Here is a 20,882-nt window from a genome sequence, read left to right on the forward strand (position 1 = left end):
GACCCACAAGTTATGATGGAGCATCACAAAGGGACATACCTGAACACATCCTTATGTACAGGCAAACCCTGTGCCAAGCTACAGCCAGAAAAGAATGAGCTCCCCCAGTGACATGGGTGAAGCCGAGGAAGCCCATGTATTAACGTCTGTCAAGATCTCTCGCCTCCACGGGACAGCACAAAGTAGTATCTCCTTCTACCTGCACCCCACGTGGATGCAGTGTCTCACCACAGATCCTTCACAAATGCAGTACTATGGCTTGAAATCAATGATGCGCTGGTGCAAGATATAATTGGACACCGTGATTTGTGCTTTTGCAACAGTGTCAATACAGTAGAGGAAAGAAATAAAAATCAATTTTCATACCATAACAGCTAAGTGAAGGGGAAAAGTACCTCACCTACCACCTGGGCATAACATTGCATAGAATTAACAGGGAGTTTTCAAACCACACCATCACACACAAAAGAAATTCAGCTCCTAGCATATGTAAGGATTTCAGCCAATGAAATTAAAAGCAATTATTTTAATTTCAACAAAATCGGGTCTGTCCACTAGGTAGTATTTATCCCTTTATCCTCCAACTCCAGCCAGAGATTTTAATGTCCAATCTTATTACAAATACAGGTCAAAAACAGGCCCAAAAGCAACCTTCAACCAGAGCTCCTGAAGTGTTATGGGTACTACTCCTGCAACACACAGCACGTAACATTACAGCTCTAAGGCTTTTACCCACGAGAAAGCAGCACTGCTCTTTTAAGACTTGCGTCACTTCAGCTATGTCTATTTCTGTCTTTCAAATAGCCTCACAGAAGAGCAAGACGAGTCTCACTTAAAACATCAGCTAATTTATTCAGCATAACGAAGTGGAAACACACAGTTAAGAGTTAAAAAAGTGTCTCCTAATCTCCACGTGTTAAGCAAAAGAAGTTGGGTGGGTTGGGCGTTGGGTTGGTTGGTTTGGTTTTGTGGGATTTTTCTTGTTTCTTTCTTTGTTTGGTTTTGGGGTTTGTTGGGTGGTTGGAGGGTGTGTGTGCGCTGGTTGGGTTGTTGGTTTTTTTTTTTACCTTTGGCATGACTATCCTGCAGTAAAACATAAATGAACTGGACTGTTTGTCTGTTGAAGCCTGAAAGATGTTGGAGTAGTCTTCGTTTATTTAAGCACACAGCAGCTATCTGACCACAACAAAACAGCAGGAGAGGGAACAACACGCTTTGCAATTGTATTCCTCTATAAACCCACAGCCTGAATTCTCTTTCCGGAAAGTTCTGTACAGAATACTGCCACATCTTTTATTTTAAACACAGTAGGGAATCAAGAACATGAAAGAGAGGGGCAGTGATAGAAACAAAGGACTGCAGACCAGGAACACCAGTTCCAGTGCTGTGTAAGTTTCGAGCGCCCTACCACACTGACTGTCTTCAGCACTGAAACAGCGCGCCATCAGACGCCTCAGCTGCGCCAGGTCATGAATGCTAACGCTTACCTTTCATCACTGCCTTGCTTTTCTAAGCTTTCCATCTCCAAAAGAGCCCTCCAAGTGTAAGACAATGACTATGAGCCATAAAAGTCAGGATCAAGTACAAATCAGCATTTTCAATAAACGTACAAATCATTTATTCAGAATTCAAAACTCAGAGGTACAAACAAAATATTTAAGAAACAAATCCAGAAACGTAAACACTTATAGAAAATACATAAACTGTACCAATTTAACCACCCACCATTCTTCACAGAAAATAGTGAGAAGCAGAAAGACAAATTCAATGCCTAATTGGGGTTTTTTTCAGATTCTGGTTTAGAGGTAGAATACTACTGTGAAAGGCTCAACAAAACTTAGTTTAGTGGAATCATGCTACAAGTGAATTTGGCCCATATACTTATAAATGTAATGAAGCCAGAAAAGACGTTCCTTATTGAAAGCTCTCATACAATAAAATTTGGTGTGGCACTTTCCAAGATGTAAAGCACCTTTCCTGACAAATACTGTTTTATGCTTTTGCACGTAAAGGATCCTGTGCTTTTTCCATTAATGACATAAAGAAAGCACTTAAAAATAGAAAGTCCCAACTTTTTGGCAGGCATATAGAAAGCAAGTGTTTTTCAGTAACTTGCCCTAGAAAGCCAAACTGGGGGAAACCCCTGTAACTATGAAAAAAGACTTTTTGAAAGACTTCATGAATACGTGATCCTTACTTATTTGGGTGGCACAGTCCTCAAGGGGGAAAAAAAAAAAAAAAAGTTAATACAAGGTGGAGGCGGGGGGAAGCATCTTCTCTGCTAGCTAAAAGCTGGGGAACTGGCCAGTTTTCACATTTAATGTTAATCTCTGCTAAATGCTACAATTCTATTCTCTCAGGAAAAGGTGTATCTGCATGAGACACACTGTAACTCCAAATCTCCTAAAAAAGTACCAAGCAGTCAAAGGAATGTATCTTCCATTTTTGTTCTTCAAAGAGCCTGCTACAAGTAGAAATTAAGGTTAGTGTTCTTCAGGACAATATATACAAATTCATAAAAAACAGGAACAATCTGCAGGCTCAGTGACATACAAACATTACTCAGAAAAAAACCCCAAACTTATTATATACAGTCTGGCTGCTAAGTGCATTATTTAAATTACTGCATGCAAATAGTAGATCTATGGTTGTTTAAGGAACTGAACTATAAACAAACTCTAGGCTTCTGAGACTTAGTTTAAGGAGGACTTTCTCAAGCATCTGCTGTAAGATATTTGTGTTTTAGAAGCAACAAAATGAAGTTTGCAGTTCTAATGCCTTCTTGCTTTGTGGTATAAGAACACTTCTGGAGATGTAAATAAGATAAAAATCCCAATTTAGACAGCCAGTTCACAAAGACTCAAGCACGACCCTGCTTCTTTTACGGATATGAAAGCAGAGTTAGGCTGATGTTCAGTACCTTTTAAAAATTTCCATCCTTGCCACAGGTAGCACCACAGAGGAGTAGTCACTACAAAAATAAACAAACAAGCAAACAAAAAACTCAAAAAAAACACCACCACCAAAACCCCCAAAACCAACAAACATTACAGCTGCTACATTCATTCAGCAACTAAATATCCCATTCATTTAAGTGACAGGTTTTAGGTACTAAAAACAAGAGTTGTGAACATTAAGGTCAGTTCATGGAAGAGGCAGAAACAGAAATTTACTTACTGTCACTAATGAGGCATTGCTTTGTGTTTTTCTTTTGTAAAGAAGTTATCTAACAGAGGAATCAATACAATCCAAGTACCTCAAAAAAACCTTAAATATAAAATGTGAACAGGCCTGCTTTCATGATATTCTTCTACCTTTCCAAATACCACCTGGAACAGCATCTATCAAATATTATCTGCAGTAGAGAAAAATGCATTCTTGATTACATGGTGGAAGATTGAAATGTGTAAACTATGAAAATAATTAGGAGAAAAGTGAAAGAGCAATTATATGAGAGCTGGCCTTATGGTTACAGATTAAACCTGAAAAACACATCTATATGCATTTCCACCTTCCTCCTCATCCCTAGCTTCAGAAAAGCAGGCAAAAAGAGTAATTTCTGCCATAGACTAGCTGAAACAGGTATGCACGTGCCAACCGCCTCATCTGGGCAAAACTAGTGTGCCACAATTCAGATAGTTCGTCTGAGCTACATTTAGCTGATTTTTCTGAAGCAGATCAAAGCAGCACTTGAACTGTACTTGCAGCAGAACTGACAACGTTGCCTGACAAACAACCATTAGTAAACTCTTCCATCAGCACTGGAACATCAGTCCAGCACAAAGTACAACAGACAAGCTTTCCTTCTACAAGTACATTCTTCTGTTTAATAAGAAGCCTTGTGAAATGAAAATGCTGAAAGACATACAATATTAATACAGAAAAATTTCAGATGTGGATTTTCTTATATTAGGCCTTCTGATTCCTTTATGAAATGTCCAACACCTCGAAAGGGAGCAGTGCATTCCTATCCAGGTAAAAGAATATTACATAACTAGATTAAGAAAACTCACACAGACAAAGCGCAAATGTTAAGCCCTACGTTAAATTATGGTATTTTCATATCACAATTCTGTTGAGAGCTTAAAACACACTGAAAAAAAGCCGTTTTTTAAAGTACACATCCCATTTGACTCCTTATTTTTCCACACTATCCCTGTATGTATTTTAATGGTCAGGATGAAAATATTTTGTGTATATACAAACTAATTACATTTAACCCTGTAAATGTAAAAACTTATCCAAAACGTCTTCATTCTTTGTGATTTCACTATATTTAGGCAACTCGCCTTCTACACATGCAAGATATTTTTCAGAACATCAGAAAAAAGAAAAAAAAAAGCTTTCCTATTTCACAGCTTCCCCAAAAGAGCAAGACAAAGCTGATTTGTATGTTGGTACACACCTCACTGTACCTTCATAAAATCACTTTTGGATATACAGGTGACAAATCAAAAAAGCTAACAGTTGACCTAGATATTAGTTAAAAAAGTCATCCTGTGTTTGTATTTGCAAGCTCTAGTAACAGAGGAAATGTCAAGGAACATCTAGGGCTTCCATGAAAAACTAAGTTTCACAAAGTTTTCCCCCTTGGCGTCTCCAAAATCAGTTGTTTCTTCTTTTTCTATAGTGCAGCAAAAGTGACAATAATACAAAGTAGCAAAATACATATGGTCCCTCAGTGTCTTCAGTAAGTGAAACATTTTTATTCCGTGGTCTAGTACATGTCACATGCTAGTACAGCACTCTGCCACGAAAGAGAACTTATTATTACACCTAACCACTACCTCCAGAGTGTAGAAGTCCAATAACCATTGGACATAAATAACTTCTCTCTCAAAATCCAAAGAAAGTCTCTTTAAAGGTTTACACAAGGTATTTTTTTTTTTGGTAACAGATTGACAGTCAAGGAGCCAAATCCTACAAACTGCAGAGATCTCCAAGCCTGGTGGCCTTAAATCCAAGCTGAGAACCTTCAGAGGACAAGGGTATGGCCATTTAGACTACACATTGTTAATTAAATGTGTGATAGATTAATGCACCTGTACCACTTTCAATACCCAAGCATACGCATGCTCTAACATTCAGTTATGAACAGGGTTATGTTACAAGTGTGTGGTAACTAGACTGAGTTAGAAAGAGCACATTAAGAACCTATGACCTTAGTTGTTGGGCTTTGACAGTTCTTTTTCAAAAGTGCCCCAGAACTTCTTTTTTGCGGGATAGGGAAAAAGAGATGATGGCCACTCTGTGCAGAGGCAAGCTTTATTCTTCCAAGGTGAACTACACCACTGGGCAGATGGCTGGTACAAGTCCAATGCACCATTGATATTCTAAATAAAGGCTATTTTGAGGCCTCAGATGGATATTCGCCCCGTGTCAACCTCCTGAGTAGTAGTAAATTTCACCTAAGAACATAAGTAGACAAGCAGCAAAGCTTTTACAAAAACTATTTTACATGATAACATGGCCATAAGAGTCACTTCAAAACAGCACTAGTTGATTTTAATGACACTATAGCACCAGAAGTTAACACGTGGATTCAGAGAATTATAATATGCATGTGTCTTTATATTTTGAGAAGCTAGTGTTAGCAAGCTACTGAAACACTGGCCTTCCAGTACACATTGCAAAATGCAGCATTAGCAAACTGAACTGACCCCTAGAAGTCACAACATCAACTTTTATTCTACTAGTGTCCATCACAGATTGCATGGCAAATTAGATTTCCCTTGCTGCTTTTGTGGCACACTAAGATATATGAACTTTTTCTATTAAAAACCCCCAACATAGCAATGGCTAGGCAAGATACAAACCCTGCTGTTTGCCCGGTGTTCAAGTGGAAAGCACAGCCTAGGTAACTTAGCCCATTTGCCAACAGGGGAGAAATAGAGCTTTTTATCCATGTCTAATTAGAATATCAAATACCGGACATACAGAGAAAACACAAAAAAACCAAAGCAACAGAGATGTCAAGAAATAGTTTCAAGTCGTGGCATTTACTTTTAATATCTATACCTGTAGATAGTAGTTGTGATCCATCAAACACGCTAATACCCCACAGTGACAATAACATCCTTGTGGAGGCAAAACATGTGTCACAAATTTGCTGCTGTAACCCAGCAGTGCAGTCTTTGAAACCGTGTTCCAGATCACATGCCCTTTTGAAATTCTTATTTAATAAAGTTTGCTACTGGTTCCACTTTGAGTCTTACCTGAGAAAGCAGAGACATCCAACCTCAGGGCAAACAAAAGTCAAAGGTTGCCTGAAGCTCCCTAAAGTCCCACTCCTGTAAGTCCTTGTTGCAGTGTGTAAGTGACCAAATTCCTAGCCAGCAGCTTTGAGTAAATGACAAAAAAAGTCATTGACTTGGACACTGGTTTCATGGAACGCATCTTTGAAACACTGACCAAACTACTCTTGTTAAAGTCAAAAGAAGTCTGAAAGGCAACTGCTTTCATGTTTCTCATCAGGCTGTATCCGTAAACAACACAGCCTACGCTGACTCCATCTCTTCCCATGTTGTTTCTTTCTCTTTGTAAAGGAGGGACACCATTCCACTTTGTAGAAAAAAATTCAAAGACTTACTAACACATTCACCAAAGTGAATTCACAGCAACCACCATCACCATCCCAAACACCCCCAATCTTCAGACTTAATTTAATGGAAGCCAGTTATTAGGGTATCAGTTTTATGTTTGAAAATAAAGTGCATAACGACTGTCACTAAGGACTTTGCTGATTTCAGTTTAGCGTAGTTAGCGTCAGTCCTCAGCAACATCAATAAAATACTAATTTAAACATAAATTGGTAACATGAGTCAAAATCTGAAACGGCACACATGAAAAATAAGTTTTGTGCAAATGGGAAGGAGAAAGGAGAGTGAAGTGGAATCCCTAGGTTTTCATGGAACTGAGCCTACTACACAGCTATCCCAACATGCAGCATCTGAAACGAAGAATCACAGTCTGTTTGCTTCCCTTCTACTAATCCTGAATTCAGTTTGCAGCTTTCTGGTGTCTGACTGATTTCACCTCGGGCAGGGGAAGATGTATCTTGAGGAAGACCTACAGAGACACTGTCTGACGAAGTATCTTGGTTATCTGCTGAAACAGCGATTTGTGGCCAGTTACCCTCTGTTGCATCATTGTAATTTGTTCCTTCATCAGCCTCTTCCAGCTGCTGAACAGATTTCAAATACTGTTGTATTAGCTTGTTGTCCTGCTCATTACTAGAGCTCTCTTCACTGTGCCCACATTCCCCATGGACACCCTCTACATCTGAGGAACACGCTGACACAGAATTGCCACATTGTTTGACAGTTTCCACTGAAAGAGAGCTCTCAGTTCCTTCCCTTAAACTCTTTTCAGAGCTACACAACTCGCTGGCATGAGCCTGATCAGCCACAGAAGAATGAAAACCAGAATCTGGGAATGGCAACAAAGACTTTTCCTGAAGAACATCACTAGCTGGAACTAACCAGGTAGAACTAACATCTGGTGGGGTTTCATGTTCAAGTGTGGGTGATCGAATAGATGGTTCAGATGGATAGGAAGCGTTGGCTGAAGGGATCCCAGGTTGCCATATGGCACCTGAATTTTGTGTCACTGAAAGCTGCCATTGTTGAAGGGATTTAACCTGTAAAGTATAGACAGAATTTCATTATGAAATGCAACTAAGAATGTGCTTTGATTTCTAGGGTGTTTCTTGCAATTAGCAACAAAGCTCTAGTATAAAATTTAAGACTGAGTGAACTAACAAAAGGTTCACTATACCTTTAGGGAAATACGTTCTTCCCGCTGTTAAATAACTGCTTTTAAACCTAGATGCCCAACCCTGACAGAGCACACAAGCCTCCCAGTTCAAATACCTGAAGAAAAAGGAATCTGCTTTTAAAAACGAAGGATGGGGAACCTTTATGAAATACTCATGCTTGAGAAGAGAGTCTTATTTGTGGAAGAACAGCTTAATAGAAGATTCATTAGTACAACTTTTCTACTTTAGAAATCAGTTGCTTACAAGCATCATAGCTTAACACCATTTCGTTCACCCAGGGCTTCTAGCAGTTACATCATTCTTCACACTTCTGCTAGTTTTATTTAGCTTCCTTCGTATTTTATCCTCCTTCTCACACTAGACTACAATTCAGCCTTGTGTAACAAAACGAGTGTTCTTACACTAACACTTCTGAATGTTATTTTCCCCCAGAATACCAGTATAGCAAACACCACAGAAATGAGATTGTAATAAACCACCCAAGTCATCATTGGAAAAAGTGAACCACATCGACTATCTCTTCAGGATCTACAGTATGAAGTAATGGCCTTCAAATTCATACATAAGCAGAAAAATAAAGAGAGGTAACACTATTTACCTGGTTCCAAAGAAATCTGACAGCTTCCTCCTGTACAAGCCTCTGAATCTTATCTTCCTCTCTTTCTTTTCTTAGTCTGCAAGAACAAATACCCAAATTTATGCAGCTTAAATAAGCAACATTTGGATAACAAGATCGATGAGAGTACATAAAAATGCCTACTTATGTAACAGTGCTCTTGAAAGACACAACAGAGCCTGACATCACTGCAGTCTCACTTGCCATCAATATCTAGCTGCTGACTTGAGTTTCTTTTTCAGAATTACATCAAGATTCTGCTTCCTTTTGCTGCAGCATGTTTCTTAATTTGCCAATACTTTAAGTGCCCTTTTGTAAACTGAAGCTGAGCTCTTCATTTCTTCATGCACAAAAGAACAACCCCAAAATAGTGTTTCTTCATTTCAAATCATGCTCTCTCCAGTTGACATCACCTGGATACAGGCATGATATGTAAGCATTCAGAGTTTCTAGAGGTCTGCTGAGGGCTCAGCTTGATTCACAGAACTTTTGTTGCTTGTGATAGTAAAGAAAAAGAGCCTGTCAAGACTGCCAGTTCCCAGGTCAACCCAGAAAGATAACTAAACCTGCAATTTATATCGTACAAATTGAGGAACTTTGATAATGTTCTCCCCCAAACCTGGATTCATAGGATAAAATACCCAAAACCAGAACCAGGCACAGAATCACATTTTGAAATTGTATCATTCAAGGCAGGGAGAATTTTTCTTTTCACCAATAACAGTGGAATGACTCTCAATATGGACACTTCACTTATAGACTCTATAATTGCTAGGAGACAAGTGAAAAAAAAGTCACACTTAGCAACTTCTATTTTGGTTATGCGGTGAAACATGCAAGTCCTGCTAACAGAGAAACAGAAAAATGTATTCTAACCCAGCCCACTCACAGAAGGCACTTTGAGAGTATGAGATTATGTGTGTAACTGTGCTTATCTTACAGGAAGCAATCCTCTACTGTAATCACAGTTTTCTGTTACTGATGCTAGGTTATACTGTGAGTAATTATATCAAGACCCTTCTATATCTATTCTGAAATATCCTGGAATGACGGTTATATTCAAAAATACACAGTATGACCTCAACTTACTTTTCTATTTCATCAGTTAAGCAAATGATGTGCTCCTGCATTCTGTTTAGTCGAATCTCATACCGCACTTCCTTGGCTCGGGGATGGTAGTTCCTCGTGTAAAACCCTCTCCAGCAGGCTTGAAGCTTGGTAGCTGCTTTAGCCATTCTTTGCAGAGCAGCTGCACCTTGATCGACAACACCTAATGAATCAGAACTTTCTCCAGTCATCTGGTCAGGACAGGGAGTTGTCACTTCTGATTCAGCACCTACTGAGGTGCTGGGGTTACTATGCAGAACTTGGTCTTCAGAGGATGCTGAACAGCTGCTAGTATTAGCAGTCAGGTTGGCTGTTACTAGATCAGAAGGCAACAGTATACTCTCTTTTATATTCTCTTGGGTTTCCACACTTCCCACTGCTCTGTTCAAGTGCTCTCTTGTAACACACGAGGCTTCTTGCTTGTTAGCTTTCTCTCCGCTATTAACATCTCTCACATATTCAATCACTGTATCATCATCATCATCTAGGCCCAAATTGATTCCGTGTACCTTCAGGTCTGAAGTAGGAGACACAGGAGACAATCCTGAAGCAACTGGCATGAAAGTAGACTCTGAGGACAAAAGGCTACTGTTCAGTTTGTCTTCATCTGTCTGTACATCTTCAAGGTATAGCTCCTTGTGAAAACTTCTTTCAAGAAGAAAGGCGTTCTTTACTGCATAGGAATGATCATCGTTTGCACTTGGTCCAACCCAAGAATTCTTCTGGATGATAGGTTCTAGATAGGCAGAAAGCCATGTTCAAGAGTGTCATAGCATTTCAATAGCATATCTTAATTCATAGGGATTCCAAATTTGGTTTAGATAAATCATCTTACACACCCAGATTCTAACTGAAATGCTAGTAATAAGCATTCATTCTATGTAACAGTAAGGACAATAACTATTTATGAGAGTAACAACCACAAACTTTGCAAACACTGGGTACAGCAAATGGCACAAACTGCCTCCCCCTGGAGAAGTTACACTTCTATCAGATGCAACAGTCGAAGTAATAACTCCTTAATTCAGTGGATTGTGTTTTGCACCTAACAATCTTACTAGCACTTCAAGACATGAATAAGCATGGAATGTATTTTTAGAAATTAACTTCAGTTAAAAATCTAAAAAAGAAGAATCAATACGACAAAATAAGAAGAGGGCTCTGTGCTGAAATTCTCTCCACAAAGTTATCTACAGTAAAAAAAATTAAATATTTCCACAGGTTAGATCACAGGTGCAGATTAGCTTCTTACCACTTTCAAGAACTATCTGTGGTGGCTGGGCCGGACTGCTGTGTTCATAAGTAACTGGCAGCGTTTTGTTGGGAGTAGAAGATGTAGGTGGTCCTTCATTTTGATTTTGATGCATCAGCTGCCTCTGGTGGAGCCTAAACACACAGTTCCAACAGATTTTGTATGTCTTTTAAACTTTTTTGGTAGAGAAGACATCTAAAAGAAACTATCAACTACTTTAAAGGAAACAAGTGATCAAATCATTCTAAACTAGAAGCTAGTTATGCAGATCCCTACACCTACAAGATACTATCAGGACTACTCACAAAGTAGGGGATTGCAGAGACTGCTCCTGTTCCCCTTCCGCCTGCCCCTTTTTCTTCATTACATGTATCCAAAAAAAAAAAAAAAAAAAAAGAAAACCAACATGCAGTTCTGACTACAGACCGAAAACCATGAAGTATTTTTACACACAAGGGTGATATGCAGCTATTTTAAGTGTTTACTGCAGCATATATTATGCTTGTATGTGCAGAAGTTTGGGGAATGCAGGGATGTCTGTTACATTTCAAAATGACTGAATCAAGGAAAGGATGTCCCTGTTAAAGGGACAAAATCCTGAAACAAATCAGCAAATAAAATCATCTGTTACAAACTGAGAACACACAGGTTGTTTCAGCCCTGCTAAACTAAAAAGATCATGAGGTAGAGGTCAGAAAGTCAAACTGCCTTATAAAACATATATGTGTGCACACATATATATGTGCATTTTTATTTATGGAGGGGATTTTGGAAGGTTGGTTTTTGGTGAGGTTTTTTTTTAATTTCTCAAAAGTTATATTTCACAAACCAACTTCCTGATTTTTCCCCAGAAACATATGAACATCAGAACACTTAGCTGGAAATTCCAACGTCAATATGCTTTTACTGCACCTTTTCCTCTGAAATGGCCTCAATATTTCTAGAATTTCCTCCTGGAGCTCAGTCTACACTGACAAAGAAAGCAGTAGCTCCTTCTAGGTGCTCCACATTTTCCAGCCCTTTTGAATGAGATGCCGCCCTTCTGCTCATCACAACACTTCTGCTGCTCAGCTTTCTACCCACACTATGCCAACTACATAGAGTGTTCTTTTGAGCAGAGTCTTCTGCTCTGATCTTTCTGCAGAAAATGTTTGTCAATAGGTCCTGGGGAACAGGGACACCTGTGTTGCTATGCTTTCTGGCTTTTAATCCCAATTAGTTCACCTTTTCATGTGAGGAATGAGCACCACTGTAACTGTCCTTACCTATCTGCATAGACCTTAGCAAAGCAGCCATGGCTGGCAGAACCAGCAGGCTCTCCAGAGGCCTCTGCTGGCAGACCCGAGGCACCAGATACAGAGATTGCCAAGTGCATCACTGGGAACAGTGTCCCTCAAAAGACGACCTTAATTTTAAAGCCAAGAAAGAACGCACCAAGAACAAAAAAGTGGCTAATGCACCAGTGTACCACAGTTGTTCTAATTATCAGGGAAGACTAAAGTTAATCTAAGCTCCTTTTTTAGATTTTCCGCACTTTCTCTGTGGCAAAAAAAATTCAGTAGGTATTTATTTTAATCCCAGTTCCAAACACCAATCACCTTCAGTGTCCTACAGAGCACAGACTGAAAAATATAGAGAATTTGCCCCTAGATGGCCTAGCAAGCAAGAAAACACTCCTGCTGCTGCCTTGCCTCTTATTCCCCTTTAGGGCACATCTGGTACCTCCATTACTCTTCCCATCTTCAGCCCTCACTGTTGCTTTCAAATACTTAAAAGGAAATCTTATTATATCTAACAAATAATAAGACACATAATTATGTTCTCAATTACATTCTCTAACAACAGAGAAACAAGAAGTTCTCACCTTTGCTTACTCAGTATTTTTTCCAGTTTGGCATCCTCTTCAGTCTGAAGACCATATGTAGATATAAGAGGACAGACAGTAGCCAAGTACTGGACTAGCTGAACATGCTGCCCGGGTCGATAGGATCTTCCTTTACCTTGACTGTAGAGCCATTCTGCTTTCAAACTATTAGGAAAGGGGAAAATGGTCACTATTAACACATGGCATAAAACCCCCAACCCTCTTTTGATTACTGTCACTCTAGTGAGTACCTAGGAGCTTGTCCACAAATCTAATCAAACCTTGCAACGTGTGCAGTACCCAGAGGAACTGGGAATTTCATTACCAGAATAATGAATAAAATATCCCTTCACATAAGCATTGATGAAACAAATCTCCGACTGAAACCGCATTCTCTGCTTTATCTGTGTGTAGTCTTGGAGCACTGAAAACACATTTGTGTCAATGAATTTATCAGCAAAGCTTTCACAGGAAAGGTCACAAACACGCAGAATAGGCATAGAGAGCAGACCTTGCTCAAAAGTATTCAACAATTGAAATCTGATTTTAAATATAATGCTCTTCAGTCTGATATATTATCTATATATAATAATAGTTAATACAGAAATGCAAGTGCCCTTTTATAAAGGGCCTGATTTGCATGTTTGAGCTTCCAAGATAACAGCTTTAGTATCTGCTGCCTCATTCTGCAAAGTCAAAGAGGCTGTCAGCTCAGAAAGGGTAACAGACTGCTGATAAATTGCTACCAGGTTTGCTTTGTAAAAGTGCTACTGTGAGTTGAGTAATAAAACAAAAGCTTAACATTATACTTCTACTTAAACTTGTGATCTTACATAGTAATTTCAGTGTAACATGAAAAATACAGCAAAAGCAACAATGTTAATTGGTCTGCATCTCATATAGCCATTAGCAAGATAGAATTTCGGATCATTAGCACTTTTCCATTTTTTTTATTACATAAAAGTGCAATTTCAGCTTAGACAAAATTTTGTTCAATAATTTTAGAGATTTAATACTATTATGTCACCTTTCCTTCTGAGAAATCACATATCCATCAAGAACTTTAAGGTTCAGACACCAGCTGACGACATATGGCCTGTAGTCAAACCCAGGGATAGAAGGTGTGGCCATCACACAGGGATTGTTCATAATTGACAACTGTTCCAATTGATGAAAAGAAGTCAGGAAAGAAACCTTGAGAAAACAAGATGTATTTGTTAACTGAACAGAACCCATTAGATGCTTACAGAATGTATCACATTTCTCCTAGTTGCAGCCAGACATCTTATGCAAAACATAACTACAAATACACTGAAAGTCACATTCACATTTGCTTTATGAACACCTTCAAATAACTTTCTGTCAACTACTGCCATTTTCCCATTAATTTTCCTGTAAGTACTATAGCCCTTAGAAAGTATTAACTTCTCTTAAAATCTGGGAATGGGGCTTTATGTATAGAAAGGTATAGTATTTCTGTGATTCCAGTTCACTACAACAGGCATTGAGGTTTTGACAAAAAAATGGCAAGCCAAAAAACTGGAGAAACAGTCCTGTTTCAAAGAGAAACGTATTATTCCTGTGAGATCACAGGCAGAATATGTTTCCCTTACATAGTGTTTGAGAAATAGATAAAACAAAACATAGCCCAACAAATGTTTAGTTGCAACAAGAGCAATTCAAACCTTCGTTCTAAAACACAGCAGCTGCAAAACCCCTCTGCAGCAGTTAACCAGCTCAGCTTTCAACCTTCAGACAATGAAGAAAAACTCTATGAATTTAGTCCTTAAAGTATACTTCTGATATCCTTGAATAATGTAAAAACAAAATAGAAAAGGCAAAGTTTCTTTCCAGGGTAAATTTGAAAAAGTAATCCCTGTCTTGCGCAGCTAATGCAAGTATAGTTATTACATATAAACTATTAAAAGTTACTTCTATCAACATGGGTCATTTCAAAGACGAGAGCCTATTTTCAGTTACAGCCTCAAAAAAATTATCCAACCACCTGCTTCCAGTCTATCTAAAGACAACATCTTACCTCATTTAAGTCTCTGATTTCATTTTCTGCCAAAGAAAAAACAGTCAGATTCTGAGGTAGGCAAACAGGAGCAGTGCGAAGTGAAGTTATAATATTTCCATGTAACAACAGAGTCTATAAAATAAAAATACAGTGATTAAATGTATGTTTGATCAAAACCCCTGTATTTTGTGTTCAGGTAATACCTGCACAATACACAAAAGAGCTATAATTAAGGCTTTCTAGTATCACCAAAATTACTTCTATTTATTCCATCAAGGAAAAAGTAATTCTTGTACTTTAGAGCAAAATCTTGTCCTTTTAAAATACAGAAGTATAGTCACAACCACAAAAAATGTATTTGGAAGCATTTTTTCTCTACCATGTTCATGCTGAAAGAGTTAACGCTATGTTTTGTCTTGATTCATGACAGAAGAGAACAGAGCGCTATGAACAAGATCTCACCATGCCACCTTTATCAAAATCATTAATGTGGTTATAGAAAAAAATCACTACATCGGTTCCTGCAACTTGAAGACAAGGAAAAGAATTCCTGCATGCTTGCCTCTAGAAATTACAGTGATTAATTAAAATGCTTTAAAAGCTAGTGTTTGAATAACCAACACTTGAAAAGGCAGCAACTTTCAAAGCAAATTTATTTACGCAAAGAATGTAACAATAGAGTTAAAATAGCATCTACCTACCTTCAGCAGTGTAAGCTTGGAGAGATCGCTTAATTGAGCTATGTTATTGTCTGACAAATCAAGATGCTGAAGAGATAGACAGGAATTAATTTGTTCAATGGCCTACAAAAATAAAGAAGTCAATTACAACAACTTTTTTTTTAGTCTTTTTCAGTCATTAATAAAACCAGGTACCAATAATTAAAAAATATTTTGAAAGCTAAAACACCGGCGAAGTAACCCAAAACTAAACACGTTTCTACAGTTTCATTTTAAAGATGATAATTAGTTTCCTATTTGGAGGATTATTTCCCAATTCTCATTAGATTTCAATATCAAACCTTTTATTTTTTTCCTAGACAATTCTTGTGGCATAAGTTGCCCTCTTCTATTTCATAAACAAGTACACACAAAACTTCAACATTTGCTCCAAACAAAACCAGAAACATACTCAGATTTCTTTGCAGCATTTTCCAAATGTCTACAATGCTAGATTCTGGAAAATGCAAAAGACTAAATACTTTACCTTAAGGTTATTTCCTGCCAAGTTCAGCCATTCCAGGTGCACTAAATCCTTCAGCCCTTCCACATACCCAATACTGTTATGAGGCAAGTTTAGCACCCGGAGCTTTGTCAGTTTTGCTACACCCATCATTCGCACCAAACGATTGTTGGCTACAGAGAGCTGCAGATTGACACACAAATATAAGAAACAGTTTTAACTATTAAACTGCACAGACAGAATAGATTGTTATTTTTAGTGGTTAGGAATCTAATCCAAAGGGAACTTCGCCAGTCTACATGTTCCATTTTCAACACTGACACAAAAAACTGCAAGAGCCAGGAAATAAATTCTTGATCAAAGAAAGTAGTCTTCACAACTCACTCTGCAAGCTCAAGAGGAAATCCTCCTAGGCACAGCTAAATAAAGAACAATGAATAAAGAATTGAGTCACATGAAAAAAAATTTCAAATCAGAATTGCCAAATCATTGTGCAAATTGTTGCACCACTCCTGGTGTAAAAATTACTGTCAATATGGCAGAGGACAAAACATATTTCACATGAATCTCAAAAAGGGTCCTGTGCTAAACAGGCCCATAAATCACAAACTTTTAAAGGATAAATCACGATTAGACATCCACAATAACAACATGATCACCAAGGTGGCAGACTGGTGAAGGTTTGTTGTAGCAACAAACCTCACCTCTCCTATCTCAGTTTAGCTTGTGCCTAAAAACTATCATGTGACTTCAAGTCTATCTGGAGGCACTCTCGGCGACAATTAACATCGACTTGTACAGCTTTGCCCAGGAGGGATGTCTACTCTGATTTTTGCAAGCACTGTGCACATATTTAACGCTTAGCACCAATATCCTCATGAACCTAAACAGATGGCTGCTAGTATTAAAACTAAGGATAAACACTACAACATCGGAGTCTACATGAACAGATAAGTTAACAAGACTACACAGATCCCTCCCACTTCACATTTTTTTATTTGCTATTTCTATTTCAACCTAATCTGCATAGGAGTTTTCTCTTCTTGTAAATTGAGACTACTAATCCTCTTCATTTGTGGAGAGTTCTGAAACCCAAATGGTGAGAAGAGTCCTGTATGATTGTCTGCATGTTTACAATTACACAGTAGAAAGATAAAACAGTATTATTTTTAATGTTACAAAGCTTAAGTAATCAAAAACTAAGTAGTATCAAAATTAGGGTTATCAGCAACTTTTCTAAGTCTTCTTATGACACCCCACCCGCCACTGGGATTTATTTGGTTCCTTTTTAGTTGCCTAGGTAACTAGTAAAACAGCCTTCCCCACTATCAACTGTAGAGCTATGCTGAAAACAACGCTTTCTATTTTGGTTAGCCATCATTTATTTTCCTAAGACAGTAACTGTTAACTTACTTCAGTGACATAATATGGCCTTAAAGCAGAACTATTTTAATCAACATCATAGCACCATTATTTCATTGCAAATTCAAGTCAAGTAACACTGACCTGTATCAGATTCTTGCATTTCTCCAAATGTTCCAATTTAATTATCTGGTTTTTGTCCAGAATCAGAGTGTGAGTTTCAGCATCACAGGGTAAGGTTGGACCCAGTTTTTGCAATCCTTGACCTGACCAGTTGACCACCAAACCTTAAAAAGAAAAGGAAAATGGAGAAAAAAAAAGAGATAAAGTCCCAAAGTAAACATTTTACATATGATAACATGTACTTAAAGAGCAAAGCAAGATAAAACAGATTTTTATAATGCAGGCAGCCAGTTTGCAAATACAAGTCAACTTTCTTTTTCATGTAAAACTGAAGCAAATTATTTCAGATCAAACACCTTTGAGTAACTGATCCAGTTACTGGAATATATGCATTCCAGGCCCCATTCCAACAAAGGATTCTGGCAGAATTCTGGGAAAGTCAGTAACAGATCCTCTGAAGTGAGAAGTGGAGCAAAATTTCAGTCGCTAAGTTTAAAGCTGTGATCCTCAAAATTCCAAATTTCAAAACAACCTAAATTTTTGAATTCTTTAAAAACTGAGTTTTGAGCAGCTTGACAGCTGTGTGTAGGTACTCAGTCTAAAATCCTGCTTGCCTAGCCCACCAGCAACCATACCTGTCACTCAAAAAAAATTGTTAAAAGGAGTATGGAAAAAGGGTAAGCAGCATCTATCCTTTTGTCAACCAGAACATGGGAAACCTGAGGAAGATACAAACTTCATCTTCCTGTAGAGTTCCAAACACCCTGCTAAAATATTTGAAAATTAGGGCACTTAACTCCTAAACATGAAATGCCTACGCGACAGTCCTCAGCCGGAGAAAAATAAACATTCCTATCATGAACAAGTCCTCAAAAACCTAGACCACTGAATAAAACCCTGCAGTTTTCTCTTTTCCCCCTCTCTGTATTTCAAAGGAAAAATACTATTAGCCTACACTTTTTTTTTTTTTAAAGTGCACTCCAAGTACAAACACAAAGCAGAGGCTTCTGCCTATGAAACCAAAACTGACATCTCTCTGTTGTCAGACACTGGATGCTTGAACTTCAGAGACAAAACAAACTCAAGATTGAACGCTCCCTTTAAAACTTCCTATCATATTTAAAGACATGCTCCCTTTTAGTCATTTGGCTGCTGCAAAACATAATCTTAAGTATTTAACTGTCTTTATTTATTGGGTCAGGAATGTGTCCAATTCAGAGCCTAGGATTCCACTCCAGGACTTCACTGGCCAAATCCTTGAGTGAATCTTGCCTTGGGATTTTGGTGCTTGTGTTCCCAAACTGTATCGATAGGCTAGATGTCCCATATTCCAGCAAACTACTGAGTGGAAAATCAGAACAGGGAACCCATTCACAGAGCCATACCACAGTACTGGTGACATTTGGGCAGGAGCAAACTGTAAACCGGCTAGCACATCATTTAACACACAATTAAAATGTTCCATGCAAAAACTGTTACTATATAAAGTAAAAAGGAAAACATTTACTATTTACAGGGATCTTGACTCACTGGGTACCCACGTGACACCTGCTAATAATAATTTTCATACATTAAGCTTCTGCTGTGTGTTTGAAATACATACACCATTCTAGTGCTTGCTCTTCTCTTACTATCTGCTCAGTAAAAAACACTGCCTTTTTCAGCAGCATGTTCCAGAACAGTGTTCTTACCCAGCATGTTCCAGGATACTGTCCTTACCCTAATGTGCCCTGCATATTAACGTTCTTACGGCTTCTAGGGTTTAGTTACACTAACGATGGAGGCAAACATTTTTGATGTACCACTTTGTCAGCTAGAGAATATGCTTATCTAAGAAGCATCTCTGATGACATTTATCACATTTTCATTGCTTCTCAAATCCACAGCCACTCAAAGAGCTCTGAAGAGCAGAAATGCAGAGCCAGTCCTGTCTTTGCATGTTCAGGGAAAAGGTTCTGTGTGTTTCTCACTTAAATAGCCACCTCTGCAACCAGTCAGTCACTTAAACTAAACCGAGAAATTCTGCATCTGCCCATTTGTCCAAGAGCTTGTTATGAAATTTCACAACTGGCCCATGCTGACTGAGGAGAGAGGCTAGAACCCACCGTACAGAATTACAAGAGTAATCCTTTTATCCACGCAAGACTGTCCCATTCAAACTGGCACCTGGAACATGGTTTTACACATGGTTCTTATACCTTTCAAGTATTCAGGTACAACATGATTGACTAATTGCTACTTAACACACACACACTACCATTTGCAAAGAAACTGTACTTCTACAGCGTTATCATCCACCTGCTTCTCTACTGATCCAGGCTTCCCTGGCATCAGTCTTGCTATAGTTATAGCAGACAATGGGACGGATTCATAAAGGTCTTAGATGAGTGCCAGCATCTTAGCTACCTCAGTTGCCCAGGGGTATCCTTTATCCTTCATGAGCAGCTTTAAGATTCAGAGAAGCAAAGGTTCCTATTTCAAGGACGTCTGTCCTCATCGTGACAAGCTGAGGGTCCTTTAGTTTGCTTGCTTAAGCATGACTATTCAGTATATAGAGTGAACTCTCTTGGGAAAGGTAGTGAGATTTCACACTATAAAGACTGTTATAACACTTCGGGAATGAGATTTTCCTAACAGGCTCTCAATACCCAGTGAAAATTTCAGAACTGCTTGTTACTCATTTGGCAGCTACATCCCTTAACACACTTCAGCAGGTCACAATTTTTGCTCAGGCCGCTGCTCAGTGGCTGGGACCTGAGCCTTCAAAGGCAGACCCGCGTTACCGCCACGCACCGTCCCTTCAGACAGGGACGGGAAGGAAGCAGCTGCCCCCGAGGAAGGGCTGCCTCCCAAGACCCCTCCACCCTCCGCTATACAAAGAGGGAGTCTTCTTTGAGCTCCTGGCTTACCTTCCACAGAGCTGCGGCAGGCCCCTCCTCAGGGGCCCAGCCCTCAGCAGGGAGGGCAGCCCCCCCGGCCGTGCCCGGAGCTAAAGCGCTGCTGGGCGGCGAGCCCCGCTCCTCAGGCGGGCTGCACGGGCGCGGGGGCCGCACCGTAAGCACGGAGCAGCGCCTGGGGAAACGGCCGAGCGCCCCCGGCCGGGCCGAGCGGCCCGCAATGGCTTTCGGGACTCGTAGTCCGGCCGCTGAGGCGCGCCGAGCGCCCGGCCCTGCCGGCACTACAGCTCCCACGGAGCGCTGCGCCCCCGCCTCGGCACCACACAACGGGCACCCAAACACACGCCCGGCCAGCCCCCGGCGCCCGCGCCCCAGCCCTCGGCGCCGCTCTTACCCCCTCCAGCCGGCGAGACTGCCTCAGTCCTCACCGCGCCCCCCGTCGCCGCCATGCTTGTCAACGCCACCAGGCAACTAAGCGCCAGACCCCAGCTGGCTGCCTTGCTCCGCAACGGGAAACCGGCGTCTCTTACTCCCGGCAGGACGGGGCGTCCCGCGCACGGGACCGCCCGGCAGGACGTTAACGGAGCAGCGGAACGCCCGTCGGGACGTTAACGGAGCACAGAACGCCCCACAGCCTCAGCGCGGCCGCCTCGCAGCCGGGAGGCGCTGCCCTCCCGTCAGG

At 39.8% G+C, this 20,882-nt stretch overlaps 1 protein-coding gene across 2 annotated transcripts; it reads right to left on the reverse strand.

Annotated features, from left to right (window-relative positions):
- Positions 1-1,594: 1,594 nt before the first annotated feature.
- Positions 1,595-20,872, reverse strand: CEP97 (centrosomal protein 97). Of its 2 annotated transcripts, none has more exons than XM_040583156.1 (11): positions 20,595-20,872; positions 17,325-17,467; positions 15,843-16,001; positions 15,338-15,439; positions 14,655-14,768; positions 13,644-13,810; positions 12,617-12,781; positions 10,753-10,886; positions 9,483-10,236; positions 8,376-8,451; positions 1,595-7,639 (listed from the first exon to the last, which is right to left on the reverse strand). In XM_040583156.1, the coding sequence occupies exons 1-11, from the start codon at positions 20,647-20,649 to the stop codon at positions 6,923-6,925; spliced, it is 2,586 nt and encodes an 861-aa protein (XP_040439090.1). In that variant the 5' UTR covers positions 20,650-20,872; the 3' UTR covers positions 1,595-6,922. The 2 variants fall into 2 exon arrangements, with proteins under 2 accessions (XP_040439090.1, XP_040439091.1); XM_040583157.1 differs by lacking the exon at positions 20,595-20,872 and adding an exon at positions 20,213-20,328.
- Positions 20,873-20,882: the final 10 nt, after the last annotated feature.

Source organism: Falco naumanni, chromosome 2, assembly GCF_017639655.2.
Source record: "Falco naumanni isolate bFalNau1 chromosome 2, bFalNau1.pat, whole genome shotgun sequence".
NCBI lineage: Eukaryota > Metazoa > Chordata > Aves > Falconiformes > Falconidae > Falco > Falco naumanni.